The sequence below is a fragment of the Hippoglossus stenolepis genome, chromosome 9, assembly GCF_022539355.2.
Source record: "Hippoglossus stenolepis isolate QCI-W04-F060 chromosome 9, HSTE1.2, whole genome shotgun sequence".
Classification (NCBI taxonomy): domain Eukaryota; kingdom Metazoa; phylum Chordata; class Actinopteri; order Pleuronectiformes; family Pleuronectidae; genus Hippoglossus; species Hippoglossus stenolepis.
Window position 1 is genome coordinate 22549305 of NC_061491.1, and position 26186 is coordinate 22575490.

The following is a 26186-nucleotide window of genomic DNA, read 5'->3' on the forward strand; positions in this document are numbered from 1 at the left end:
ACAGGGAGAAGTGATGATGATAAGTAAAATATGCTAAGTGGTCGTCTGGTGAAATGTACGTTTTATCGCAATGAGTTCTATTAAGAGGAGGGCAACAAGTGCTGAGACAGAGAAAACTGCCAAAAATCGAATTTACATGGAAGAAATAAGGGATAATCTGGATGCTAATGAACCTGGTTTGTGGAGAAATGTGCAGACAAGAAGACAGCAGAGATTATACACAGTGTTCTGTATATAATATGATTCTCTTACATTTTAAAGTGGTTTATTAAAAACATGGTATAAATAAATATGACACTTGTTACGATGAGGGTTACATCATTCATATGAGACTAGAATACACTGGATAGACACTTCTCTTCAGTACAAAATGATTGAATAACATATAGAAGTTTACAGTGGTTTACTCCTCGTCTCCCATAGTAGAACATGTTGGAACAGAACAGGACCTTTTCATTTACAGCAGATAAATCACCAGTGTCAAACAACCAATGCGCACAGTAGATCTAACGACACAAGTTAAACAGGATTGTCAGCGTTATATAGTTATTATAAATACCAACACTTTTTTTTTATTCTGTTTTTGTTCTTTGTAATAAGAAAAAGTATTTTCAAGATGGAGTTCTTGTTTTAAAAAAACTGTTGCGCGATTAAGCGAGAGAGAATAAATTGTTCTGTTGACAGATATTTAGTACCTCACCTCAGAAAGTCATCTCCAGTGTAATGAGATTGTTTTAGATTTAGCAGCTCAACCTCCCTAAAAATCAGGTGAATCACTATTTGTTCATCTGTTAATATATCAGAGAACCAACGTACCGTTTGAATTCTAATCACTGAGCTGAAGCGGATATAGAGAAGCATTAGTGCGTTGCTTTTTACATTTAAGCTGATTGGAAATATAAAAATACTGCATAGTAAAATAAAAAACAGTTTCAACCACTCTGATTTGACCTAGAAAAGAAATAACAGTTTTAATAGTGGTACTGTCAGTTTTATAATTTTCAATCTGGTTAAACCAAGATCTGTTAATGACAACACATGCGACCCCCAATAAGAGTAACGTGAAGTAAATGTTAACAAAAAATACCTGAGTTTACAAAAAAAGTTGCTATACTATAATATATAATACATAACAACAATATAAAATCTGCACAATCAGTTGAAATGCTCAGACGAAACATCTTCGTACCAGTGTCAGTCTAGAAATTCACAGTTTCAAGTTGTCAGGCTCCCGCTCTGATGACTACGACCCACGAGGGGAGAGACGTCGACGTGCACGAGGACCAGACGACGACATGAGTGATTCAATCAGGCACCAAACAAAAAGGTTATGGATTAGCACAGTGAAGACTGAGACCAGTGTTTGTCCCACCAGCTGAACACGCAGCAGTGGTTAGTGGTGGATTAACTACTGCTTCACAGGACTGTGCAACTCAGAGAGAACTCAACACCATCCTGACTCTGATTAACATATTGCAAAGGACTTTGGCCATAGTGGTTCCCCCCCCCCCTCATCTATCCTTAAAGCTGGATAAATCAATTTCTGGCCACTAGGGGCAGAAAAACTCAAAAGCAAGCTAATATACACAACAAAATTTATAAAGTTTTGAAGTTGTCGCTTGAATTGTTAGAAAACAATTATCTAAACACATCCAGGAGAGACAGAGCAACATAATTATCTCATTAGAGCTTTGTTTCTTACCTGGTGATCTTTTAGGTCTGATTTAGCCTCCGCCACCTTTTGACTAAAAACACACTTGACCTTTGATTCAGGATTAATTAAAAAATATTGATTGATGCAGCTTTAAGCTAAGAACCTGTTTCACGTTTCAATCTGTTGTAAAAACAGTAATCTCCAAAACACAGTGACAAGTTGGTTTGCGGGGGATCATACCCAGTACTGATTCTTCTGAAGAGTCGGAGTGGCAGCTCTGATAATTTGGGAAGACGCTGCAGGGGAACCATTACTCCAAGAACTTACGAATATGTTTGAATCCATGGTGTTATAACCCGAGCCGTGGTTTGACTGCAATAACCGATCGAGAACTGGGCTGCCTGGGCAGTTGGGGTTTAACTGAGTGACAGTCACCATGGGAACCGTCGTGCTCCTCTGGGTTTGGCCTTGGTAGGACTCACTGCTGGGAAGACCGGTGGACTCTTTCTGTGCAGCATTGTTCTGCTTCCTTTGTCTGTGATGCCGCAGAAAGATAACAAGGACCACGAAGATGATGACGAGCAGCAGCAGGGCCAGCAGTGGTAAGATCACCAGCAGTGGACTGGAGGTTTTTTGAGGGTAGGATTCTACACGAACTGGAGTGTTCCTGAAGGGGAAATCCTCTGATCCTCGTGTGGGTTTGCCAAGAGTCGTACTGTAAATGCCAGTTCTGTTGGAGTTCCCCCAGCGGTTGCGTCCCTTGAACTTTTGCTGGTTTTTGCTTGGTTGCTGGGTGGAGAGCAGAGCTGTAGACAGGACTGGTGAAGCAGTTCCGTTTATTGAAGTCTGCCTTGGTGTCTGAGGAACAGATGATGTGGTTGGGACAGGAGTTTTTGTGGTGGGGAAAAGTGCTGGATCATAGGGCACAACTGCAAAGTGGAACTCCCCTTTAGCAGGTTGAATGTTATCAGCTTTCAGCAAAAACACCAGTGAGTCATTGAGCTCCTGAACTCCAGTCATGTTGGCATTCAGCTCTAAGGCTATCTTCTCCTGCATCACCTCCTGGAAGGTGAAGGACTCAGCTTGTTCAGCTTTCCCGGACATTTTAGGTTTTGTCCGAACCACTTTCCCATTTCTAGGATGGGATATAATTTCAAAGACAGGGTCACTATTGCTGATATTAGCCAGTTCTGAGGCGTTAAGGAAACTAGAGACAAGTTTGACCAGGACTCCAGTGGGAATCCTCAAACCTTTGCCAACCTGGACCAAAGGCCTGACAGTTATGTTCAACACTCCAGTCAGATTTGCCTCAGAAGTAAAGGCGGTGAATTCGAAGCTGTCTTCTGCGGAGGAGACAGAGATCATATGGTAGGACAAACTGCTAGCCACTAGATCCTCCTGTTCAAACTGTGTAACCTCTTGGTTGTCCTTCAGAAGTTTGCCAAACTTTGGAGGCCTGGTAATCTGATAGTGAATGGTGACGTTTTTCCCGTTGGTAACAGCAGCAAGGTTGTCCTGGGTCAGTGACACTGAGGTCTTGCCTTGCTCCAGTGTCAGTCCAGTGTAGTTGACCAGAGAAATGGTGATTTCTCTCACTTCTAGGTTAAAGAGTTTATATATTGGTTTATGATGCCCATCTGTGACACTGAAGTAGAACACCCCCGAGACGGAGCTTCCATCATGGACGAAATAGATGCTTTTGTTATTGATCTGAGCTTGGGAGAAGGCCATTATCGACTCATTCAAACTTCTTTCAAGAGCCAGGTAACCGTTGTTTGGTTTGCTAATCACAGAAAACTTGATATCATCGGGAGGATTGTCCAAGTCTTCCACTTTGAGATTCTCCGGCCCGAGGGCTACAGTGTCTCCTTGTACCACCACCAGACTTGGAGCTTTGGTTTTTAGCAGAGGGGGTTGATCATTCACAGGTGTGATAGTGAAGTTAAAACTCTCCTCAACAACATCGTCGTCATCTTGAGGGCGTTGCGCCGTTTTGCCCTTCAGATTTAGCCATGCGCTGAAGACGAAAGAATCACGAGTCGTCTCAGAGTTGTCGTGCTTGTAGGTGATACCATATTTGTTAATGATGAACTGAGAGAAGTTGGGTTTCTCCTTGGTGAGGGTTCTCTCGCCCACAACGATGACACCATGCTGGGGCAGAGATGTTACTTGGAACCAAACCTCGTAGGAGCTGCGCCGAGGCGTCGGCAGCTTGGACATCAGGTTAGTGGCATCAAGATTAGACTCATCAATGATGACGCTGTCTCCTTCTGTTACCTCAGCACCTATCCCCAAGAAAATATCAAGTAAATTAGATATAATTACACTTATACTGTATGTATTCATGCTTGTTGTGAGCATGTTCAAATGGTCATGTTAACATTTAGCTTAAAATACCAGCATGTACAAGTACAAACCACACAGAAGTGCAAACATAGTAGACTTTTATTCATACCTGTGTTTGCAAGAAGGACTGTGTTGTGTTCAGGTCCAGTATTCTCATAGGAAATGTCCATTTTGAAGGTCTGGCTGTCGAGAGAAGCAGGCGGTGATGCCACAGAGAAGGTCATGGTGTCCAGAGCTTCCCAGCCCACCGACTCGATGGGGGTTTGAATGTACACAACCTCTTTCCTGTCAACCTGAGACACAGAAACTGTCATCAATCCATTATCTAAAATAAATCGACAAATTTGTGCGACATCAGCAGTTCAGCCATTTCCTAAATTTAACTTGTAGTTTTAATCAAGTGTGTGAGTTGCTCTAATTGGCGTCAGTGATTCTTCACCAGTCTGAAACACATGACGACAGAATGTATAAGGTTTCATCATTAATTTAAATCGGCCGTGCTCAGCAGTAAATAAAGCAGACGGAGCATCACAGAGTCAACAATGTCAGACGACCATCAGAAATAACTGCTTACATAAAAGCCTCACATGTACCACTCAGCTCTAGAAGCACCACGTCGATTCGACTGAATGAGGAGGAAGAGTATTTATTATTCAATTTATTATTCATACTGTGGAAATCTGGCAACTTTCCACTAGAACGGAGGAAGCCTGACGTTCAAACTTACTCTGGTTCACATCCCTGGTGTTGTGTTTTAAAATGTACCGAGAGAAGAGTGTTGATACCTCTGGCTCGTCACTTCAAAATATTTTTAAGATATTTTTTGGGACAATGGCCTTTATTGACAGAATATAAGTGTAAGAGGCGGGGAGAGAGAGAGAGAGAGAGAGAGAGAGAGAGAGAGAGAGAGAGAGAGAGCTGGGTTGGAATCGAACCAGCGGACTCGGGACTCGAGCCTCAGTAAACGGGATGGCCCTGTAGCACTGTCACTCACCATATCTTGTGTGAAAGTGGCGATGTCGACCGTTGAATTATCCGGCTGCCTCGTCACCAGTCGCCCCAGTTTCGGATGCCGAACCACATTGAACGTAATGATGCGAGTGGAGGTGTTGCTGATGTCATTGGTCACCGCTTGTAAAGCCTCATTTGTGATTAGTGCAGAGGAGCCTGGGGGGGACATGGTATTTAATTAAGAATAATTACTGATGAGGTGCTTTAGATTATCAATTAAACCAGAAACTGTATCTGAGGAGAAAACAGTTCTTCTTCTCTGGCGTTCGGTTTATCTATGACCTCACTTATGCAGCTGCATCAAACATAGGAAGTTTTTTTTTCTTTCCCTCTGGAGACGTTTCACATCTTTTTGCAAAATATGCAAAGTATCGTCTGGAATAGAAAGATGAGGGTCTTTTGATGTGTCACATTAAAGATGCACTGCGGATGTAACGCAGCGTCCAAATGCAGTGTTACATAAAATCCACACAAGAAATTAAAAAGTGGATCAGCTCCTCGCAGGCGCAGAAAACTTCCTCTTGGGGAAAAACATCTTGGGTGCACGATGACAGGACCTCACTGCTGAGAGTGTCGTCTCTTTGTAAGATCAATTACATAGATTTCCACAGCCCCACTGCTTTGTGAAGATTGTGAGAAAAACTAAATGATAAATGATGGAAGGGAGAGATAGATGGAATGAGGGGTCGAAGCTCAGTGAGATTCATGCGTCACTTTTCACGAGCACTTGTCCTTCTCTCGTGGGAAATTTCCCTCAAAGAGGAAGTGGGAGAGACGGGCTTTCCTGTCTTTTTTACAATGAAATCCCATCATGGACTAAATTGGTACGACAGGGGTTTTGCCATATTGTCAGTTTTTGTCGTTGGCTCACGGCTGTGCACTACTTTAGCATTACTATAATTTGAACCTGCGTTAACTACCTTTGCCAGTGAATCAGTAATGAACACCCAAAATCACAGAGGGGGCCGGCAAAGACACAAAGCTGCTAAAAACTTTATGGGATTTATTTTACAGTCCACCGACCCACCTGAAGGACCCCTCCTACCTGACCTGTGAGAATTGTAATTCATTTGCCGATGCCACAGAGTCACTCGAGTGCTCCCACTACAATCCTCCCTTCTTTAAATCAGGTTGATCCATCTGTTTTCCTTTGTCCTTTAATATGTTCTACATCTCATGGTTTCATGCAGTCATCCGGCTCATCACGCCCCACCACACTTTCTTCTCTCCCCTCTGATGTACTTGTCCTCTCTGGATCCCAGTTGACGGGAATCTGTCGCAGTGATGGAAAACATTAAGCCGACTATGCTCCCTTCAGAAGTGATGATTCCATTGATGAGAAAGGTGACTGGGTTTCTTCTCTCCCTCGTGTTTTCCATGATGGCTGGGGTTTCACTGTAAGGCCGGCCGTTTGGAACAACTAGAAACAGTTTTGCTTTTCCACATGGGTGGACAACATTTTTCGTTTACTCCCATTTGTGGCCAGTTAACAGTAACCATACATTGTGTTAAATAATTAGCTTAGTGTGTTCAAGGAGAACTTGAAAGAAGCCAAACGCTGGTTTTCTTAATGTGGCATATGCAACCGTTTAGTGAGGAGTCTTTGCAGAGTTTTACAGACAGCAGCAGACATTTGAGGATTTTACCAGGAAGAGGTAAAACATTAGCCTCCCCTCCGCAGTGTGAACGTGTTTGATGTCCCCCCTCGCCTCATCAAAACCCTTCATTGTCAGTTAAAGCTCCCACGCCGCCGCCCCCCCCCTCTCACTGCTCCGCCCGGCACAAAGCACAAACAGGGCTGCCTCAGACAGACAGGGACACAGCTTTTCAAGTACACACTCACCCTGTGGCTGGGAAGCTCAGTGGAGCATGCCAGTTGGCAATTTGCTGCCCTCACAATATCCTCTCCTCCTAACTCACAAACCAGACCACTGGAAATCTCTGTAAAGATCTCAGAAGTGTTTGCACACACAGACGACGTTTGGCCTATTTTAGCTGCTGACGTGCATTCAAGGTGGTTTCATATCAACACGTCAGCAGTCTGGTATTTGGATAATGTCATAAGTTATGTAGGAAAAGTGCTGGTTTATTTTACCAAAGGAATTTTGGGCAGAGGACGTAGTCAGGAAGAACAGATCCATCTGTCATAGGCACTGGGAGAAATCCCCTCACCACCAAAAACCCCACAACACAAAAGAATACTCACAATTTTTGATTCGATCCCACACACATCATCTTGCTGCCATAAATAAAAACACTAAGAAAACCAAATGTTCTTGATAGGACAGAATATAAACGTGTGTGACAGTGTCTGCGACAGAAAAATATTCTGCACTCCAGTTTGAGAAACGATTATCAAAAACGACAGTGTTTTGTGTACTACCCATATTTTCAAATGTTTTAAGAAATTACTTTTTATTAAACATATTTATCTGTGACAGCCAATCAGGGTCTTTCTGGTGTTTGCAGGTCAGGTGAGCAGCGGTTAACTGTCGGCTCATAGCAGGAAGGTTCTGGATTCCAACCTGACGGCAGCTCCAGCTTCTTCCCACAGTCCAAAGACCTGCAGTCTAGGTTAATCTGTGACTCTTAACTGCCTTTATATGTGAATGGTTGTTTATTCCTGTGTGTCGACCCTGTGACAAACTAGTGACCTGTCCCCGAAGCCCCCCCCCTCGGCCAGGGTCGGCTGGCATGGATGGATTTATTTGTGACCCATTAATAAAGTTGTGTCTTGGAGCTGAGAGCCACATGAGTAGAAAAGAGTCCACACATTGAGAGGTGGACCAGCATGTTGTGGGTTTAGTGTTTAGTGTTTAACCGGTGAAGACATGAATGATTTACCTGGAAACACCTTCAGTAGACGGTTTCTCTCTAAACTGAGAACTAAGGCTCTGGCCGTGATGCTGAAGATCTGCCTGGGGGTGAAGTTCACACCATCGTTGACTTGGAAGTTGAATCCTCCAGACATGGCACCTGGAAATGTCATGACACAGAAAACATGAAATTAAAACCATGAAGAAAGTTGCTAGATTCTGTTTGCTGCATTAAAAAAAGAGCAACTGCTTCTTAGTTTTGTTTGTATATGTTTTCACTTTGTTCTCAGCTGCGTCTGGTTTCTGCAGAATACACAGAAATAAAAAAGTGATTGATCAGCAGTCCTGATGCTGGTCTCAAGAAAAACTGCAACGTAAGCTTGAAATTCTCAGTCAATAAGTGACCACTCAATCAAAATCTAATGTCTATACTTGTGTAGATGTGTGTATATAAACAGAAAGAGACATTATTCAACATGTAGAGTGAAGCACCTTTCACACAATTCTGTTCCTGAAGGTGCAAGTGCAGGCAAAGAACATAGGAGATATGAATCAGAGGAGTCAGTGGAAACCTGATCTGAGGCTGCTGACAGATCTTATCCACCATCTGACATCAGAGGTTCAAGTATTATCACCTCCGTCCTGTCTGTCTTAACTACAACCGGTTTAAAAAAATCTGATTCAAACCAACTTACAGCCATGGAAGCGAGTGGAATCGAACCACCGACCCCCTCTCCACACAGCCATTGTTTTGCAGTGTACTCATTTTACCTTTGTGCACAAACAGCAGCTGTCCCTGGTCTATGTGAGCCTGCGTGAAGTTGAGCACTGCCTTCATGGGGGCGCTCTTCAGCGCCAGGTGCCCGTTGCTGGGCGGCGTCACCATGAAGTGGAGCTCCTCCGGGGGCGTGTCCTGGTCCTGCACCATCAGATCTTCTGGCCTGATCTCTGTCACCGAAGACACCCAGACCTGGAAACATGGTGGACAAGGTCAAACAGGTTTTGTCTGTAATCTGCAACAACATGTAGATCTCCAGGAACATGGGAACGTTGGACTCGGATCATGAGGGAGGTAACGACAGTATCTGACATCCAAATGTGATTCTGAACTTCAAGGACCAGATGAAATAAATCATATTTTGCTGTGGAGTCCATAACAGACTAGATATAAGATGAGCGCTCATAAAGTGGCCAAATCATCACGGTTACCCCTGGTGGTCGGCTGCCGTATAGGTCATAAATATTTTTCTCTCAAAGATGGCTCCTGTCATTTTAGGTGGTTCTAGCCACACCGATGCTGGTTCAAATGTTCATCTCCAGTAAGTTTGCTTTTAATTGTTATAAAATTAGATGAAACTTCGTGAGTGACAGCCGATACTGACTCGTCATTGGTCGATACCCCAATGGCTACCACACAAACTCTGTCTTTAGGGCAAGATGGCAGTCTTCGTATATTTTGGCATTGTCCATTTTTAAAATACAGTCTATGGTCATATGCTAAATAAAAGCCAAACCAACCTTATATCCTATAATTCAAGAAAACATCAAATTGTCCAGATTTCATAATGAAACGCAGAAAGAACAAAAAACCAACTCCCTGCTCAGATATAATACAGTGGAAAATGAAGCAGGACCAATTAAAGACCAACACAAAGAGCTGATGAGTCCTTGTCATTAATCTCCAGCACATATTTCTCTCTTATTCTTCTCTACGGGTCATTTTCCACTTCTTCTGCTCCTCGTCCACTGAAGCAGAAGTGCTATGAATAAAAATCTCAGAGGCGCCTGAAGATGGTTGGACAATAACGACCTGTGTCACTCTGAGCATCACTCGGGTCACATTCAGCGACATAATGAACAAACGAAGGGCATCTCGGGACTAAAAATAGCCACGGAGACTGTAAACACAGTGGGAGAGCAGAGTGTGGGTGAGACGCGGCTCGGGGTTAATGTAAAGGAGCTCACGCGAAGGAACAGAGGAAAGTACAAACCACAAAGAGCCTTCGTTACGAAGTGCTTCTATTCTTCTGAGAACCAATACGATGATGGAATAAAAGAGCAGCTTGAACAGGTTGTCGTGATGTCAGACACAGGCAGTGCTACTTAAAAGCAATTTTTTCTCAAAGAAGGTTTCTGCCATTTTAGGTCTCACTGATGTTTGCTAATTTCTCCAGTAAGTTTTCTCGAGTAGGTTTTATTTGGTTAATTTTATGCTAGAAACTGGGGTGAAACATGATTGACAGCTGAGACTGACCCACGATTGGTGGAGCAGGTGTATCGACGGAGCCTCGATAATGCTGCCACACACCACGAGCACTACTGCACCGACTCTGAAGGAGCAAGTTCGTTTATGGGCAACTTCTCGCTGCTGTTAATGTGAGAAATGTTTCATACCACAGATGCAGAAGTGCACTTGAAGTGAAGTGTGAAGGGAAGTGGTTACAACAACAAAGACACGGGCTAACGGATTTCTGAGGTTAGTTTTACCAGCGTAAATGTCCCTGAAAATCCCTTAGAGAGTGTAAATCACTAACTGGCAGTGCGCTGCTCTTTCATTTGGTTCTAAGTGTTATTTACTGGAACAGAAGCGTGGGGGTCCTTTTTTCAATTAGCACCTGTAAACCACATCACACTGGTCCCACAGCGTCTCTCCCCATGAGAACGACTCGCCACACGTGTGAGTGTGTGTTCCACTGCCGGGAAACCACGACACTTCCCATAATCCCCTGATCTGACAGGAAGTCACAGCGGGCTCAGTCTGACAAACAGCATCACGGAGATTCCCCCCCGAAAAAAGACAGATGAGATAAATTTGCACAGACGAAACCACACTCACACGACAGTCGAGTTTAAACAACAGTAACACAACTTAGATCTCTGATCGACTTTTATTTAAATCCTTTGAGAAAACCTGGAAATTGTGACTTGACTTACAGAAAAACAGAAACAGTGAAAATGTAGAGTGGCCACAATAGACATTTGCGTTGGATGATAGTAAATAGTTATAGATCTAATATTAATAACTCTACTGGTTTCAATTATAGATGAATATCTCAAGCTGATTCTTGGCATAAAGTTATTTAATTTTAAACTAAACTAAACAAACTAAACAAATAATTGATGCCGTTTCTTTTGTCTGTATTTTTTAGTTTTGCTTTATTCTGACATAAAATTAATAATTTGTATTTTTCACACAAACATCCTCCTGATCTGTGATTCGCTGGAGGGTCGACTGAGGGTTTATTCAGCACTTAACAATAATCCCTGTGGCACATTGATAAATAAAATACGAAGTCTTTTAAAAAATACTGATTCAGTTGATCAAAACTGCTTCAGAACTAACTTCTTGAGACATTTTATGAGGAAAGAGTCGATGTAAGAAAAGCTGTGAATCTTCCACAGTCTGAGCCCTGACATGATGTGCAGGGGCAGAGAGCCACCTTGTGGACGGTGCGTTTAAAATCCTGACCTTCCACCTAATGTCCACTGAAACGTGATACAACGACTAATGAGCACACTTGAAATAAACAGATTATCACTGTGTGCAGACCAGTTAGTGGACAAAATATTCAGTCTGTTTCTGATTTAATTAACTTTAATTCAACTGACTTCCTGACGTTCTTCAGTCGGAGGTCGTTCTTCTCTGAATCTGCAGGATCCAGAGGAATTTGAGGCATTTGGGGCGAAGCTGCAAACAATAGAGTCCGACACTTCAGCCCCTCCGTCCAGCTCGACCTCTCTCAACTCCGGCCACTGAAGCCGGTAGAGTCGACGCGGCTCAGTGCACAGATACAAACCACAACTTCTGTCTAATTTACACGTGATATATTTAAAATGTGTGGAAGTAAAAGTGCTCGTCACAGACAGGAGGCAAATGCATTTTTTTTAGATGAGAGAATAGCGAGGAGAGTTTGTGAAGCAGGACGGGAATTGAGGCCATAAAGTCACAGCGTTTGTTATTTCCAGGTCATGACATCATGCCACTCGACACTCTGATGTTTCGCAGAGGATTAGATTCAAGCAACACATTCCCGGCAACAAAACCCCAATGTCTGTGTAAAGTCCGGGGGGGTTATTTTACACTTAATTTAAACTTTCCATTCATAAGAGACCTTAAAAATGATTTCCGGTCAACCAAAACTAAAATGCAAAATAGAACTTCTCTCCCAACTGACTTCACCAAGAATTAGTTTGTAATGTGACACCTAAACTCCCGACACCTCAGAAACTCTATGTCGGACCCCTGGACCCTCCTCCACATAGCAAACATAGTTCCCCCTCATGCAGCCAGCCATGGCAACACTGCCCACATGGAAACCATCTGACAGTAAGCCATGGTGCCAGAGCTGCTAGTAAAAAAAAAAACAGTTTAAATATAGAGCAGTGTAGACTCACCCTGAGGACCCTGTTGGCAGTAATAACAGGAGGCTCATCGTTGACAGCTGTAACCTGGATGTACACCGTCTGGGCCGCACTCTGCTTCCTCAGCCCTGAGTCATTGGCCACCACAGTCAAGTTGTCGGCTAAGCTTTCGCTGCTGTCATGCACGTAGTAAATGAATTCATGTTCCACCTGGTTAGAGATAAGGGAAATTATTATGAGGCAGAATCTAAAGCTGAAAAGGTTTATTCAAAATTCACAGCAGCACGAAGACACCGTGATGTTTTGTGACACGGAGGTCGGGTCACTATACTCAAACTCATTCATGTCATGGACACGATGACGTGACTCGATGTGACTTGACATGACGTGCACATAAGGACCAAACACATCCTCGCTTTTCACATTTTCATGAGATAACAGCTGGTTTGGGGTGAGATGAAGGGCTGAGGGGAGTCACGCATACATTTGATGTTTTTTAAATTAATTAAGATTTTTATGCTTCAAACACCACAAACATTCCTGTAGATTAGAATTTTAAAAATCCACGGTGCAAAGTACATCACATAGAATACAGAGATTATGAGCTCTGTGGTTTAAGTGGAAGTTAAAGGTAGTGGCAGTTAATTACTGTACTGATAATCCCTCAAACTATTTATCCATCCAAGAATGTATTTTACGTTACAAGCATTATAAAAATAACTTGAAGTTCATATCATTAATTGAGAAACACACTCTCGTCTTAATCAGTAAAAAAACGACCACCTCTGTGCATTTAATGTTAGTTATTGGCATTAAAACCGTGACTGCCACACTCGATCATTTATCCATCAACTATAAGAGATTATCTCACCTGCCTCCTGGTGAAAGAGGTTATGGACACACCCGGATGTCGAGAGTGCTCAACGTGACCGTGCTGCGGCGGCTCGGACAAACTGTACAGGAAGTTAATCCCAGAAAAGTGTCGGTTGGTGACTTTGAGCACATCCTGGGTCAGCGCCTTGGAGGCGCCCTCGTTCAGCGTGAAATTTGAGACCTGAAGTGGGATGAGGCGTGGGATGATGTCAACAGACATCCTAATGCCGCTGACGTCAGTGACCCCGTTGGTGGCGTCAAGGAGGAAGGTGTCATTGACTTCGTTGGGCTCCACCTGCGTGTACTGGATGTTCCCACTGTTAATGTCCTCCTGGTTAAATGTCTTGACAGGGGAATGTTTGGTTCCGATGTAGCGATTCTCCGCTTCGACGAAACGCCTGAGAAAGCCGTGGGAGGGGGCTACCTTGACTGTGAATACAATCTCAGATGGCATGTTGTCCTCGTGAGTGACCTGCAACAATCAGAAAACACAGTGACTGGTTACATTTGAAATGTTCCATGTGTCACCAGAGTTTAGTTTTCATCTGACTCCAAATGTAACATGGCATCAATGTACAGTGAAAACACACAAACAAACACTGGTGAACGTTCAGTTTTGACCTTTTCAGCAGCTTTTAAGACCAGGAAAATAAAATAAATATTTAATTGTAATATTGTTCTTTTATAATTTAGACTGTCTGGCAAACATTTATAAGTCTTCTGTCATTATAACTATAAAAGGATGCATCTCAGGATAGGAAGTCATTAACCTGAGGTGTTTCTAATTGATAAACAAATGCACATATAATTATTTTAATATAGTGAAAATATATACAATTATAATACAGGTAAACTAGATGTATAATATCATTATTCTCATTAACATAATTCTGTTCATTTTAAATGAGGATTATGGCCCACTGGTCAAAACCATTTAACAGAATTTAAGCATTATTGGAATTTAGCGACAGAAAAATAGTCAAACTGTGATGCAACTGCAAATATACACAAAGTTGATCATGTAATATCAAAAAAAGATCAATTATTATAACTAACATAAAACTCACCTCGAGTTTAGTTTCGTCGACCTTCACTGGTTTTCCCTCCTCTACCAGTAAAGTGTTGTGATGCAACACTATGGGGGGCCTCTGGTGACTTTCCAGATAAACCTTCACATTGATCTTCGCTGCAAGTCGAAAACTTTTAGCTTTCACTGTTACGTTGAAGTAGTCGGCCAGATGTTTGCTGTCATTGTGCCGGTAGGAAATCAGCCCATCCTTTAAGTCCGACTGGGTGAACGACTCCACGTTTGTTTCTTTGAGATAAAGTCGTCCGTACTTGGGAGCCTCATCCAACTTGAAAATGACCTCTTGGTCGTCTCTGATGTCAAGATTTGATATGACACTAAAATTGCTGGAGGAAAACGTTACTGCTCGGCCCTTCTGAACCAGTAAGCCAGTGTTGATGCCAACCTTCAGGAAGGGGTCATGTGCACTGATGTCTAAAAGACTTGATACGAAATGTTTTCCATCGGAGACAAAGAGGACAAACCTGCCCGTGCTCACACCTTTGTGAATGAACAGCACTCGCTTTTCCTCCAGATCCTTCTGTCGAAACTGGAACAGTCGATGAGTCGTGTCATTAACCAGAACCAAGTCTCCCAACGGGATTCCACGACGCGTGTAAATCAACTGACCGTCATCGTAATCAGAGTCTGCGTCATGATAACGCAAATCCTCCGAAGTGAGTAACCTTTGTCCGTCTCTTACTACATGGAAAACTTTATCGATAACACGCACTGGCTTTTGGTCGTTGACTAGATTAATGGTGATGTTGAACGTTCCGTCTTTGGAGCCAAATTCATCCTCGGCGATGGAGGATTTGAAGCCTTGGCTGATGGAGGCAATGAAACTGAACTCATCTTGAGTTGTTTCACTGTCATCGTGAATATACATGATCCGTTCCTCTAATATATCCTGATTACTAAAGGTTAAGATGTTGTTGTAGCTAGCGTTGGAATTCGACTGACTAATACGGGACAGTTTTCCATGTCTGGGGCTGCTTATGACAGTGTAGTGCAAATCCTTTGTACTCAAAGTCTCCGCAAACAGATCGTCTTTCGTGATGAGTTTACTTTCTCCCTCCAGAAGCAAGAGTCCATCATTTCTTATAAACACACTGTTGACATCAGCTTTAATGGAAAACTGGAAATCGTAGTTCTGAGACTGAGCATGCTTGGAAACCAGCTGAAATTTGAACCTGTCGTGTGTATCTTCATAAGGCCTGTCAACGAGCTCGTAATGTACTTTTAGATCCGTCACATTTCTTTGGCTGAAAGTTGAGTTCTTCATCAAGACTGTGGCGTCGAGCAGGAGTTTCCCTTTCTTGGGCGTCGTGAGAACTCGGAAATAAAGGTCATCCTCCGAGAGGGCCACACCTTCAGCTGTGGCAAAAATATGCTCAGAGTCCAGCGTCACTTTCCTCACTTTATCCAAGTCTATCATAATGTTCCTCGTCAGGTGGTACTTCACCCACTTCACAGTTATTGGGAAGAGTATTTCAGTGGCTGCCTTGGCGGCCACATTGACTTTGCACTTGAAGTAATCGGTGGCATTGGATGTCTGGATGTCTTGAAAAGTGCTAACATACCTCAGTCGCTCTTTTTCCAGGAGCCTTTGGGAGAAAGTGTCAGTAGGCCTCCATTCACCGCTGGAGTGAAGCCTCTGGAGTTCTCCATACTGAGGGGGTTCGATGATATCATAACGAACGTCAACAATTTGTCTGACAGCATTGGTTTGCACAGCCAGGTGCTTTGAACCAATTATAGCCGTCTCTCCTTGAATAATCTCAAGACCGGTGTTGTTGGCAATTTTGTACTCCAGCGCTACAGCCATGACCCTTAGAACCACAGTGTTGCTGACCTTTTCCCCATCGCCAACTCGGAGAACTATCCTTGAGTTTCTAACCCCCGCGTGAACGTAGTACACCCTCAGTTCCTCCAGGTCTAGATATGAGAATGAGGTCACTGATTGGCCAGGGTTGTTTTCAACTTCTAAATAGCCAGCATCGGCGTTCAGGTTCCCAAGTACAGAGAAGACAAGGTTGTCGTTGCTGCTGTCAATGTCTGTGGCCTTCAGAACATCTGTGGTGAGGCGTTTCTTAGAGTTCTCCAACAGGACAAAGAGATTTCCTTCAGGGAGGCTCAATTCAGGTGCATCATTAGTGGGTGTCACAGTAATATTGTACCGGTACAATTTATTTCCCTTCAGATAACCAGGAACTTGCTTTCTACTGCTAGAATAAATAGAAAACATGAAGAAGTCATCTGGTTCCTCTGAGCCTCCATGGATATACATCACTCGTCCATGCCAAAGGTCCAACATGCTGAAGGTGTTCTCCTCTTGGTCCTGATCGACATCAAGCCTTATCTGACCCCGAATAGGTTGCTCCTGAATTCGGAAATTAATCTGGGATTGTCGAATGCCGAGCTTCTTGAAGTCCAAGAGAAGCTTGATGTGTTTGGCATCAAGAGATGCCCTGCTGCCTTCTTGCACCACAAGGTTTTTAATCTGCACAAAATTTGAGCCATACCTTCTGTCCAAGCCCCTTGCAAGAGTGGACATGTGAAATGATGGTGTTGGTGTCACCAGGTGAAGGAGGGATCCTGGAGTGCTTGTTGGACTCACTGTGGTTGATGGTTCTGGTTCTTTCTCCGGCTCGCAACCAACTGAGATATCCTTGGTGACCACAGCACTAGAGAGACCCGTCTTCACTCCGTTGACTTCAATGTTCTTCAAACATCCTTTGAATGAACCTCCTCTCACTCTCTTTCCAGACACAGAGACGAGCCCCACCTTTCTGACTTCTGATCTGGTGCTGTCGTCGATACCTCCAACAAAAAGAAAACCTTTGAGCTGAGGTCCCCTTGAACGAGAGCCGATGGTGCTTTTCACCATCTCTCCATCAACAGATAGCTCCAGGCTTTTGGACCCGAGATGCAACTTGATAGAATGCCATTTCCTGTCATTGATGAACGTGAGCGAACGAAGCTCCGTTTTAGCTCCAGCTTTCCCAACAATGGCCACTGGCAAACCTTCCTGGATCTCCACAGCGACAAAAGACCCCTCTCTGGCTGAACTGTACAATATAATTCCCTCTGTGGCTGAAGTGTGCACGACACACTCGAACACACCCGCTTCCTGTTGGGCATTCCAGGTTGGTAGAGAAATGTAAGCTCTGGAGCTGAAGAAACTGATAGGGTCCTCCTCTGTGGCAAAGAATTGGGGACTACAGCCCAAAGACACCTCATGGACAGTCTTGAATCCAGTATATGGCCTCAGTGATGAGAGCAGGTCATGTTCGTTGAAGACAGCATCCTCCATGCATCCTCGGAAGCCTATCGGGTCTCTGGGGAGATAGAGTCTGTCCAGGCTTCCCGAGCCTCCAACATAGAGACCATCGAAGATGTTGAGATTATGAGGGGAGCCCGGCATCTTTGCACCGGTGTGAGAGTTCTTGTCGACCGTCAGAGTGATGTTAGACTGGACATGGTGGACCTCCACAGAGTGCCAGGCCAGGTCGTTGAGCTGGGTCCCCCGGTCTGACTGTAACACTTGCTCCCCAGATCCAAGGTCCAGTTTCAGCTGAAATGACAAAACAACTCGATCACACAATGTGCTATATTATAGGAATAAAAGGTGTGTAAATACTGATCAAATCTATTAAGAATATACTGACTAATATACAAAATACTTAAATTTGAAGTTTTGTTATTGTTTTGCTAGTGATGTGTCAGTGTCGGCCAGATCCACAGGATGTTGCCGTTCTCTCTGATAACTTTCGTCCTAGAAGCAAAATGATTTAGATTTGTAGGTAAATGTTTCAATAGCAATCACATAATCTTCCATTAAACTTGGAAGATAAATCACAATATATATATATATATATATATATATATATATATATATATATATATATATATATATGTCCTAGTTGCAGCCCAACAGACATGCAACTCTTTTATGTGATCATAAAATGCAGATTCTTCTTATATTGTGACTGTGTCAGATGAAATAAAAAAATAACCTTTACTATAATATGAATTAAATAGACACCTGGAAGGGAAACACAGGATAAAGACTGTTTATGTTCCATGATGTCACCTGTTTTTAAAGCAGTGCGCTTTGCCTGTGATTTCACGCAGGAAGCGAACTATTATCTCTTTGCCTTCAGCTATGTCCTCAGAGCATCATGTCACCATCTCAGACTAATGCTGCGTTTAGATGACATGCTTGTCAAGGCTTGCTGCTGAGTCCCTGCTATTCATGCAGGGGTTTCCAGGGAGCGACGCTCATGTCTGACTCACATGGAACGAGACCCCACGCTCGAGGAAAGCTTGTGTGGGTGAAGAAAAAAAAAAAAAAATTATCTGCCGACCTGAGGCAGTTTAAGGAGCAGGGACGAGTGCTTCGCTACTTGTGCTCACTGAAGTACGACCATGTCACACAGTCGTCAGTATGATTAAACCCCGGCCGTCTAATAGTCTAACACGAATAGAAACCTAGTCACAAGGATTTCTTTGAGTTTGATGCACCAATACTCTGATGCAAATCCAAGTGTTTCTACAAAAGGCTTCCTACAACACATCTGTCCATTCTTTATGTTGACGGAGTTTGGCAGAGCTGCTTACGAGATGCTTTAGAAAGGGCAAATGTATTTCACCTTTAAATCCTCTCAGCGATGCTCGAGTTGTGGGCTAAAAATAGAGCCTCTTGCTTAGGACAGAAACGTGCCCTAAATTTCTCAAGTGTTCCGAAGGTAAACACATCTTGTCATTGAAGTAAATCTCCGGGGATTTGTGTCGCACGTTTCTTTTTTCTGTTTACAGCTATAAATCCACCGTCTGTACAGGCACAGCTCACAGCTTCACCGGAGGTAAACTTTTAAATCAGTTTCTAACTTTTGCAGAACTAGTAACAGTGTTTTAGGACAAAATGTGCCTATTGGTGCCTGACATTAATGGGTTTTCATTACAAAGCCACCAGGCAAATGTGTTTTTATGCAGGTTGTATCTGTATTATTTCAATCTGATGACATTTATATCTGGTATTAACATGTGTCTGTATTGAAATCTGATAGAAAAGAAATAGAATAATATAAGAAGAGAAGAAATTGGCCATTCCTGAAGCTGCCTTTTTGTGATTACTTGCTTTTCAATCTTCAAAAAAATCTTCAATCCAAGGGTCTCTTGAATAACCTGAGGACTGAGGACTTGTTTCTATGTTTACAAGCAGTTGCACGCAATCCTTACTTCTGCCCACCTCCGAAGGTGATTTAGCCGGTTGGATTATAATCCGTCCTGACTGTGTGTGTACACACCTGTGTGAAGGCATTGTCCTTCTCTGTACTTTCATGTGTCTGTCACCATCCGATTAAATCCCAAACCCAAACACATTTCATGCACTGCATGTGAAGTTTAAAATAAAAGGGGGGTTGGGATAAGGGTCTCAATAACAAGAGATTTTGTCAAATTAGTAGGATTCTACTCTGGAATTCAATGCTATGAGCTTCTCTTTATCAAATAAGAAGACATTTTGACATTCTATGTGTTAATTCTACAATCAATGACATTTTATTTCTCATCTGACAAAGCTTTAAAGGCTACACTGCTTCTGACTGAAGTGAACAGTCAGTCAACAGAAACTTTTTTCAAGTAAAACGTGAGGAATTCTCTGGTTTTCTCTGTTTCATGTCATTAAACAAGTATCTTTTGGTTTTGGACTGTTAGTTGGATAAAACAAGAAAATCTCCCTGTGTCAAGATGTTTATCCACATTTGGTTCATTGGTACTTGAGCACCTATAGTTGGCGACACCACACTCCCACTGAAAACTATGTTACACAATTTCTTGAAATGTCATTAACTTAATAATAAAGATTAAACAATAACAAAGAAAATCCTTTATCTGTGCAGTAACTGAGTTCCTTCAGATGTGCACACCAGCCGTACACTCATTAGTTTAACAGCGTTTGATAAATGAAGAAATGTTTTTTCGTCAGCGGCAGATTATGTTTCACTGTGATCAGATAAAAAAGATGTGACTCATTTAGACACAATAGAAAACACACACATCTGACTGCTTTCATTATTTCCTGCTTTCTACTGTGACAAGAGGAGACTGGTATGGGAGTTAACACTCAGCTCACACCATGCAGGCTTGTCTGCTTGTGTTACTGTGTTGAGAGACTGACACTGTCAGCTGAGATGGACCCATAGCTTACGGTGCTCAGGGTCTGAGTGTCTGTTGAGTGAGCGTGTGTATGTGGTCAAGCGCGTTCCTCTGCATGCATTGTATGCACGTTCATATACAGCGATGCCCATGTGTGCGTGCATGTGTGCGCTAATGTATGCTCGAACACATATGCTCACGTGCTGAGGGCCATGGATGTACCCACCTGCAGGCGACCAGCGTGGAGCTCCAGTAGGAAGTAGTTGGTCTGGCCGGCAGCGAGAAACAGCAGGCCGTTGGTGCTGGAGGTTCGGAAGCGGACGCGCAGCGCGTTATGGTCGGACGACTCTGCTGCCTTGAGCTGTACAAAGCCGTCGCCATAGAAGGAAGCTGTGGGAAGAGACAAAAGACAGAGATTTCTTTTTAGAAAATGAAAAGCGAGAACTACAGGGAGTTGATATATGGTCCAATGTGGTGATCACAGTCTTTTACAGGCTGTTAAAAACCAGCGCATGACAGCTGAGCTGAGTTTCGAGGGAGAAGTGGAAGAGAAAAGCAGCGACGACAGCAAACACAGAGCAAGTCAAGTCAAGCATTGTGGTCTTAATATAGCCAACATGTGACATTTAGATATAAAAGCCAAGCTAATTATCATCCTGCTTGTTCTTTACAAGTGGAGCGCGCGCACACACACACACACACACACACACACACACACACACACACACACACACACACACACACACACACACACACACACACACACACACACACACACACACACACACACACACACACACACACACAAATTATACCTCAGCTGATGTAAAGAATGCTTGCAAGTGTCTTTGGATCTGCTCAGCCTTCCTGGTGGGCCCGCTCTGTTTGTACTCCATACGCTGCACCATAATGATTTACATGCATTCAAGTCCAGCAGGAGTATAATTACGAGTTCTGAAGCTCTACCTGTCCGATAATAACCACTCTAAACCAAACAGAATTGCAGGTTTACGTCTCAGCTCGTTTGCAGTTTGAGGAGAAAGTTGCTCGCCGACTGTCCAAACCCACAGTCTCAATTTTAAAAGCTCTTTTGACTTATGTGCCACAGCAGCAGTATCCACACCGAGGCAGTGGATGTGGAGGCGGCTCGGAGGGAGTGGGGCATGTTTGGGCCTGCCCTGCCCTGACAGGAACCTTCAACCTGAACATGAAAGGCTCTGACGTCCCCACATTGTCTGTGGCCCCATGTTCCAGAAACAGCTTTGGCGGACGGACCCAGCTGTTTCTTCTACCTCACCTCCCTGCCATTTCGCATCACCCTGTAATCTGGGCTAACGTGCTCTGAAGCTTTCTCATCGGAGCCTCCGTGCCCGGGCACCACCAGTTCGGTTTTTAATGAGCTCCATGAGTCCCACGCATATTCAAAGGTTAACAAACAAACATCTCTGCCTCTGTGAGGAAACGTGTCCACTCCATGTTTGATTTATTTGGAGTTGACGACCCAGAGGCCAGAGAGGCCGGCTGCTAATGGGCCCCAGTGACTCACTGGTGAAACTAAGAGGACGTTAATGATAGTTAATGGGTTTACTTTATGTGAAAAGGGTTAATGCACTAATGATCAAATCCAACCTGAATGGACTGTTTGTGCAATTTAACCAGTAAAGCGTGTGAATTCGCCCTTCAACCATCACTACACACACACATCAAGTAACAGGAGCTGATTGCAGACGGACAAAAAAACGATATACATCAACCTAAATGCAACAAAAACCACATGTATCCTCTGCTCACACATAAACAAAAGGTAAATATAAATATATTAGTCAGAGCATTTTTTAACTTGATACAAGAAAGAAAAGAAACGTATCAAGTCTGAGGAGTTTTTCCTCATCTCTCAGCGTTTCTGTTTAAGTGACCGTCTTCTTTAAATTTAAAAATGTTTTTGTAAATGTTTCATAAAAAGCCAATTTCTCTTTTGACTCACTAAGTAAATTATTGAATGGATTCCAGTAAAAAAAAGGGAAGATCAGAAAATCAAATGAAACTCATTTTTGTAGAGTTGAGATGGCGCTGAATCCTGTTTTTCCTCTTCTATAGTTTCAACGCTGAACACTAAAATACCAGATGTCACCTGCAGGGTGAATCAAAACAGTATTCGTTTCTTTGATTAATCATATTCAACACAATCCAGAGCTAAAAAAGATAAATCGGATTTTTTCTTGAAGGTTTGGTTCTAAACTCTCAATTACTTAAAGTGACATTTACTTCCATCATCAACTATTATACTGAATATTATCGATTCTTAATTTAATCAGGTTATGAAATTGCAGGCAATGGTGAAAAAAAAACACAATTTCCATGAAAAAGGACTCAAAACAATTAACTGATTATTAAAATAGCTGTTTAGTTTGCAGCTCTCTTACTGAATTCATTCATTTACCCCCAAATAAACATATTTCTAGTGAGCTAGCGTGTTTCCATATCAAAGACGTTTCCCTCACATGTCCCCACCTTCTCGAAAAAGCTTAGTAAAACGTATTTAAAACGATTCCTCCCAAACCTCTCCCCTCTGATCAAGTAAATATTTGTATTTACAGTTTCTACCCTTTATATTGTTTCTGTGTGTCCTAACAAAGGCAGTCACCCGAAGACGCAATTTAGATTTTTGTGTGGACAGTTTGCCTTATTGCTGTTTGTTGGAATCAAATTAACCATCATTAACTATCCAGTCTTTCCTCCGTTGCGATGATCAGTCGGGAGTAAAGTGCACGTGGCCTGTTTGATGCTAAAATGCAGCTGGAAATAAAAGAAATTAATTGGCCCACAGGCACAAAAGCGTAAATTATCCTCATTCTGACCCTGACTCAGACAAACTGAATTTATTGTCCTCTCTCATTTATACGTCATGCTCATTCATCTGACTGGCTCTGTGTACATAACAGTGTGGGCGGGGGAGCACTTCCGAAAACCAGCCAAGAGGAAAGCAATGACATTTTTCCCTTTAGTTCACAGGGATGGACATGCACGCTCCACTGTATGTTGGCGTCATCGCAGCTCTGTTCAAGTCACATGACTGAACGTCATGTTTGGTTTAAACAAAGGGGGTCTTCCCCCCAAAAACATCCCTATAAGAGACGGATTTCTTGGAAAGGCTGTGGTGGGAAGAATATTTGGGTTGTTGCAGAAACACAGAGATTATGTGACTATGTAAATGAGAGACCTCACATAAACACACCCGTGTGCACCTGAGTGTTGCTGCCGAGGCGGAATCCGGGGCTGTTTCACGGTTGTTCTGTAATCTACGTGTCTGCGGGGCCACTCTTTGTCACACTTTTTTCTTTTTGTGTGAGACTTCTCAAACCAACAACAAAGCCAGTGACCTTTCAGTGAACACCTTACAGTTAATTTGAGGGACAAGACCAGGCCTTGTCACTGCCTGTGTGCTCGGGTTATACAACCAACCAGAGATGCAACCTGACTGAAGAGTCTCTTTGGTTTTTTGTTCTTTGACGACTGTCAGGCCGTTTCGCTGAGGCGTTATCAAAGCCTGGGACGGGGATATTTTGGTTGAGATGTTCCGATACCAGCGACGGAAATGCCTCAGACACTGCAGACACAGACAGGTCAGGCATCAGTGAGTACACAAATCTATGTACTGATACTACATCTTTAAAGTATATTGGCTTCATCCCAAGTGGCCCCCCCACCATGACGTCTCCCATTGTTTTGGGAAGTACCGTTTTGAAGCCGAGACTTTGGATATTAACAAACACCATCTTGGTTTTTTAAAAACAAAATATACCATGTACTGGTTCCAAAACTTTAAGACTATGGCGATTTACTGAAAAGCCAATGAAGATAAGTATTGGGAACCACAAGGAAAAATGGCTTCATAACATCTCTAGTTTTAACAAAGCCACATGGTGCGTGCATGAAGGGAGGATGAACACATGCAGAATGTGATGCATTAAAGTCGAGCCACTGTCTGTACTGTAGTCGCACTCAACCAATGATATGGTGAGTGTGAGTCACAGTGAAATAATTCCTGATTATCCCCAAGGGGACAGCATGGAGCCAATCTGAGTGTAGATGACACATAGCCAACAATCACATCAACCAGACTGGGCTGACGGATGCACACACAGTTGTAAATAATGTACATCTGGAGAAAAATAAGAAACATATTTTTCCCTTAGGTCCCACAGCGCAGCAGCGACCGTCCATTTCCTTGAACTCATTTGAGTGTGCTATTGTCACAGTCAGATAGTTCTTCCAGTGCAGTGGGCATCACAAGTCCCATTTGTGCTGCTGCTGCTGCTGCTGCTGCCTCTGATAAGGTGAGAGTGCTGTGGGTGCTTCCAGCAAAGCGTAGATCCTGTGTGTGTGTGTGTGTGTGTGTGTGTGTGTGTACCCTTGCACGAACACAGGATCTAAACTCTCATGCACATCTTTCCTATAACAAATATGGATGATTCATTGGAAAGATCACACAAAATAATCAAGCATCTTAAGTAAGAGTGTCTCGCTGTTGCTGGAATGAAACGTGACTCTGCAGCCTCATAATCTAAAACTGATAATCCCAGTATTTATCTAATATGCTATACAATAAGTACTGGGAATATACATTTATTTGATATCATGTAATGCAAATACTGGGATTATCAACCTCATTAATTTGAAAAATCCCACAAAATAATCGTGCATTTTAAGTAAGAGTGTCTCGCTGTTGCTGGAATGATATGTGACTCTTCAGCCTTATAATCTAAAACTAATCTAATCCCAGTATATTTTATATCATATGAAATAAATACTGGGATTATTGGTCTCATTCATTTGGAAAATCCTGCAAAATACTCAATCGTGACTCGATTAATCTACGATCAAGACAGCCTTATACTCTAAAAGTGATTATCATAGTATGTATTTCATATGTTATAAAATAAATAGTAGGATTACAAGCCATTTATTCGATACAAAATAAACACTGGGATTATTAGTCTCACTCAGAAATCTTGCCAAATAACCATGCATTTCCCATGGGAGTGTTTTGGAATGAATCCTGATCCGGACACTGTCTTGTCCACAGTCCCGTTGTACTGAGCCCAGCTGGGTGTCACACTGCAGGTTAACGCTCTAAGACCTGTGAGCCACCACAGAGACTCAACAGCACATTGAACAATCCAGTGTAAAGTGACACTCTGGTTCTGCACGTACACAACTAGAGAAGCTGCAGCGAGCACACAACGCATAGAGAAAACACGTTAATGATTATGTTTAGGTTGATTCCTCTGTTTTCATGAGCTGGAGATTATTACCCCAGGAAACTACCAACACATGAAGCCAAAGTGAACCAGTGTGAGCCTGTGTTTACATTGTTAACAGAAATGGTCTTTGAAAAGCAAACCAGTTTGAATCTGGTTTGTTTTCGTTGTGGTGAGAAAAAGAAAGAAAAGTTGCTTTGTTACCTCCTGACGCCAACTCGACCAGGAGCGACCACCAGAGCAGCCCGCAGACACACAACTTCCTCCCGGTGTGTGAGTCCATCGTGTCGGCTGGTTCTCCCGGACCCGGTGTGTGTGTGTGCGTGTGTGTGTGTGAACAGTTACATGTTCACAGATCTCACTTCTCCTCAGATGATCCTGCAGCAGGAAACAAGCAGAGTCTGAGTCTGCTGCACAAAATCCTCCACTGAGCTCAGACTGGAGGAGCTCGAAACTCCGCCTCGTGTGAGTGAGTGTGTGAGTGTGAGGAGTGTGTATGTGTGTGTGTGTGTTAAAGCCACTTTTCAAAATAAAAGCCTGAAGAAGAAGAAGAAGAAGAAGAAGAAGAAGAAGAAAGGGAAAACGCTGCAGGTTTATTTAACCAAACAAGGCCATGTGGGAATGTGTGAGAGCTT

At 43.0% G+C, this 26186-nt stretch overlaps 1 protein-coding gene across 2 annotated transcripts; it reads right to left on the minus strand.

Annotated features, from left to right (window-relative positions):
• Positions 1 to 248: 248 nt before the first annotated feature.
• Positions 249 to 26036, minus strand: cspg4ba (chondroitin sulfate proteoglycan 4ba). 2 transcript variants are annotated; one of them, XM_035164890.2, is made up of 10 exons: positions 25756 to 26036; positions 20517 to 20680; positions 14130 to 17705; positions 13061 to 13534; positions 12223 to 12399; positions 8599 to 8797; positions 7856 to 7987; positions 4995 to 5167; positions 4110 to 4293; positions 249 to 3939 (listed from the first exon to the last, which is right to left on the minus strand). In XM_035164890.2, the coding sequence occupies exons 1-10, from the start codon at positions 25832 to 25834 to the stop codon at positions 1889 to 1891; spliced, it is 7209 nt and encodes a 2402-aa protein (XP_035020781.2). In that variant the 5' UTR covers positions 25835 to 26036; the 3' UTR covers positions 249 to 1888. The 2 variants fall into 2 exon arrangements, with proteins under 2 accessions (XP_035020781.2, XP_035020782.2); XM_035164891.2 differs by lacking the exon at positions 25756 to 26036 and having other exon boundaries at positions 14130 to 17906; positions 20517 to 20653.
• Positions 26037 to 26186: the final 150 nt, after the last annotated feature.

Excerpts from the sequence above, each read along its gene's own strand:
- cspg4ba (XM_035164890.2), bottom strand. The coding sequence starts at position 25,834 with ATGGACTCACACACCGGGAGGAAGTTGTGTGTCTGCGGGCTGCTCTGG. Across the intron at positions 8,798-12,222 it reads CTGCCAACAGGGTCCTCAGG|GTCTGGGTGTCTTCGGTGAC; the intron begins GTGAGTCTACAC and ends CCATGTTTCCAG. Across the intron at positions 4,294-4,994 it reads CCACTTTCACACAAGATATG|GTTGACAGGAAAGAGGTTGT; the intron begins GTGAGTGACAGT and ends TCTGTGTCTCAG.